At 45.3% G+C, this 2166-nt stretch overlaps 1 protein-coding gene across 1 annotated transcript; it reads left to right on the top strand.

Moving 5' to 3' along the window:
• Nucleotides 1-536: 536 nt before the first annotated feature.
• On the top strand, nt 537-1125 carry LOC123176919 (protein NUCLEAR FUSION DEFECTIVE 6, mitochondrial-like). The gene is made up of 2 exons (XM_044590926.1): nt 537-704; nt 798-1125. The coding sequence occupies exons 1-2, from the start codon at nt 568-570 to the stop codon at nt 928-930; spliced, it is 270 nt and encodes an 89-aa protein (XP_044446861.1). The 5' UTR covers nt 537-567; the 3' UTR covers nt 931-1125.
• The last annotated feature ends 1041 nt before the right edge of the window (nt 1126-2166 follow it).

Below are 2166 nucleotides of genomic sequence, written 5' to 3'. Positions count from 1 at the left end.
GGCTAGATCCGAATTGAATGTAGGATAGCTAGAATTATATGGGGCTGTCCATATCTCAACAGGTCTAATAAAGGACCGGCTTAACCAACGAACGTTCGCTGGGGAGCATGGAAAATGTGAAAGTTTTTCATGGCAACTTGTGTTGGCCGAGGATGGAAACTTTAGTTAACAAGCATGACACCGCAGTTTAGTTTATGCCACGATTTGCCATGCTTGCTAAAAGAAAATTGATTTGTCATTCTGTCTCAGCGAACGTCCGCGCAATAACATTCTCGTGTGGTAAATTCGTACGCACCGATGACGAATCATGGGTACTTTGCTGGTTTTGTTTGAAATGAAATCGGGAGTTCGAGCTTATCGACTCAGGAAAAAAAAACTGACCCACAAAATAAATAGTTGGAACGAATAGCCCATATAAGACAGCCCAATATGCTGGCGTGCTCATTTGGGCTGGGAGTGCACGGCCTGGATTAACTCCATCCATTTGTTTCCAACTATAAAACTAAAAACATATCTGCTTGCAACGACAGCAGCGTCTCGGTAGGGCTCCCGACTCGGCAACTCGCCATGGCCGCCGCCGCCAGGTCTCTACTACGCTCCTCCGCCTCCGTTATCCGTGCTGCTCCGGCGAGATCGTCTTCCCTCGGGGTAGGCGCGCGTCCTTCCGTCCGTCGCGCGTTGGCTGCGCCCCCTCGCCTCCTCAGGTACGTGCCAAGATTCATTCATGCTTTCAAACCAGTCAATTGGCAGCAGGAAGTATGTGACGGCCCTTGGTTATTATTATATGTGTTTGCAAGGTTGCCCGTGGAGGCGAGCTTCTGCCTGGAGTCCCTGCTGCCGCTGCACAGCGCCACCGCCTCAGCGCGGCTCAAGTCAATGCTCGCCGTCGTGCCCGGCCAAGGCATCGGCTGGATCATTGAAGATAATTGATACCGCAGACAACTTATCTCTTGTTCAAATGTCTAGCTGATTGGCGTATTGTGTAAACTTGGTGTGCCTATTGATTATGTAGAGGAAGCACTTCCGCCATAGGTCTTCCTTTTGGCCCTTTTAGGACCTCATTGGTTCAAAACATACAAATGGAAAATGTATATGTTTGGTTCAAAGGAATAACCGATGAAATTATCCTTTGTTCTCAGGGAGTGATCTTAATACCGATGTCTTTCTTTAACCTTTGGGAGGTCGAACGTCTCTCAAGGGCTTGCTTAAGAATAAGAAAGAAGAATCTTATGAAAATAACATAAAGTAAGGTTTGATCCTATTCAAGGGGGTTCCGTAAATATCCCATTTCAAAAATCAAAACAATATTTCAAAGGAAAAACGTAGGAATTCTACAATCCACTTGAACCACTTTCTTTAATTTCTATGCATCTGACATCCCCTTTGTTCGCTCTGACCCACTCTATTATGCCTGTCAAACTTTTCTCTTTGTATCTCAAGAACACACGCTCGTATGTACACACACTTCACCAAGGAGAATATTAGCTTTGCCTTCTCTCCGGTGAAAACACATATGGTACATTTTCCTCTTCTTATCATTAACGTAATCAAACTGATTACAATGCTTAAATAATACCTACACACCAACTAATTCTCCAATCACCATGCTCGGCCACATGGCGTGCTAACAAAACACTAACTACACGACCCCATCTCTCTCTCCTATAATCACTCCAGGATGCAAAAGACTAGCCAACACGATTCTCTCGGTCAACACTTCTACAGCTCGTTGATCTTGAACACCTGCACTGATAATAATATCAATATTAGTGCTAACATAGTTTTCATTGCAAGAAGTCAGTTGGTAAGTATGCATGTTAACTACCCTGTGCATGACATCCATCCATCTACTCCCTCCGTTCCTAAATATTTGTCTTTCTAGAGACACTAGTAGAAAACAGGGCTTTGGTTGAATCTCAATCTACACATTAGTCTCGGTTGCATTACGAACCGGAACTAATGTGAGCATTAGTCCCGGTTCGAGCGGCTAGTGCGCCGGGCAGGCATTAGTCCCAGTTCAAATGGGACATTTAGTCCCGGTAGGTGTCTCCAACCGGGATTAGAGATTACACCTTTAGTCCTGGTTGGGTTGGTGGCTTTAGTCCCGGTTGGTGGCTCCAACCGGAACTAAAGGTTACAACCGGGACTAAAGAGGTTCTGAAATTT

This window comes from Triticum aestivum, unplaced genomic scaffold (genome assembly GCF_018294505.1).
Source record: "Triticum aestivum cultivar Chinese Spring unplaced genomic scaffold, IWGSC CS RefSeq v2.1 scaffold186686, whole genome shotgun sequence".
NCBI classification, from domain to species: domain Eukaryota; kingdom Viridiplantae; phylum Streptophyta; class Magnoliopsida; order Poales; family Poaceae; genus Triticum; species Triticum aestivum.
This window is presented reverse-complemented; position numbering and strand designations above follow the sequence as displayed.

Coding starts and splice junctions, on each gene's coding strand:
- LOC123176919 (XM_044590926.1), top strand. CDS start 568: ATGGCCGCCGCCGCCAGGTCTCTACTACGCTCCTCCGCCTCCGTTATC. Junction 705..797: donor GCGCCCCCTCGCCTCCTCAG/GTACGTGCCAAG, acceptor TGTGTTTGCAAG/GTTGCCCGTGGAGGCGAGCT.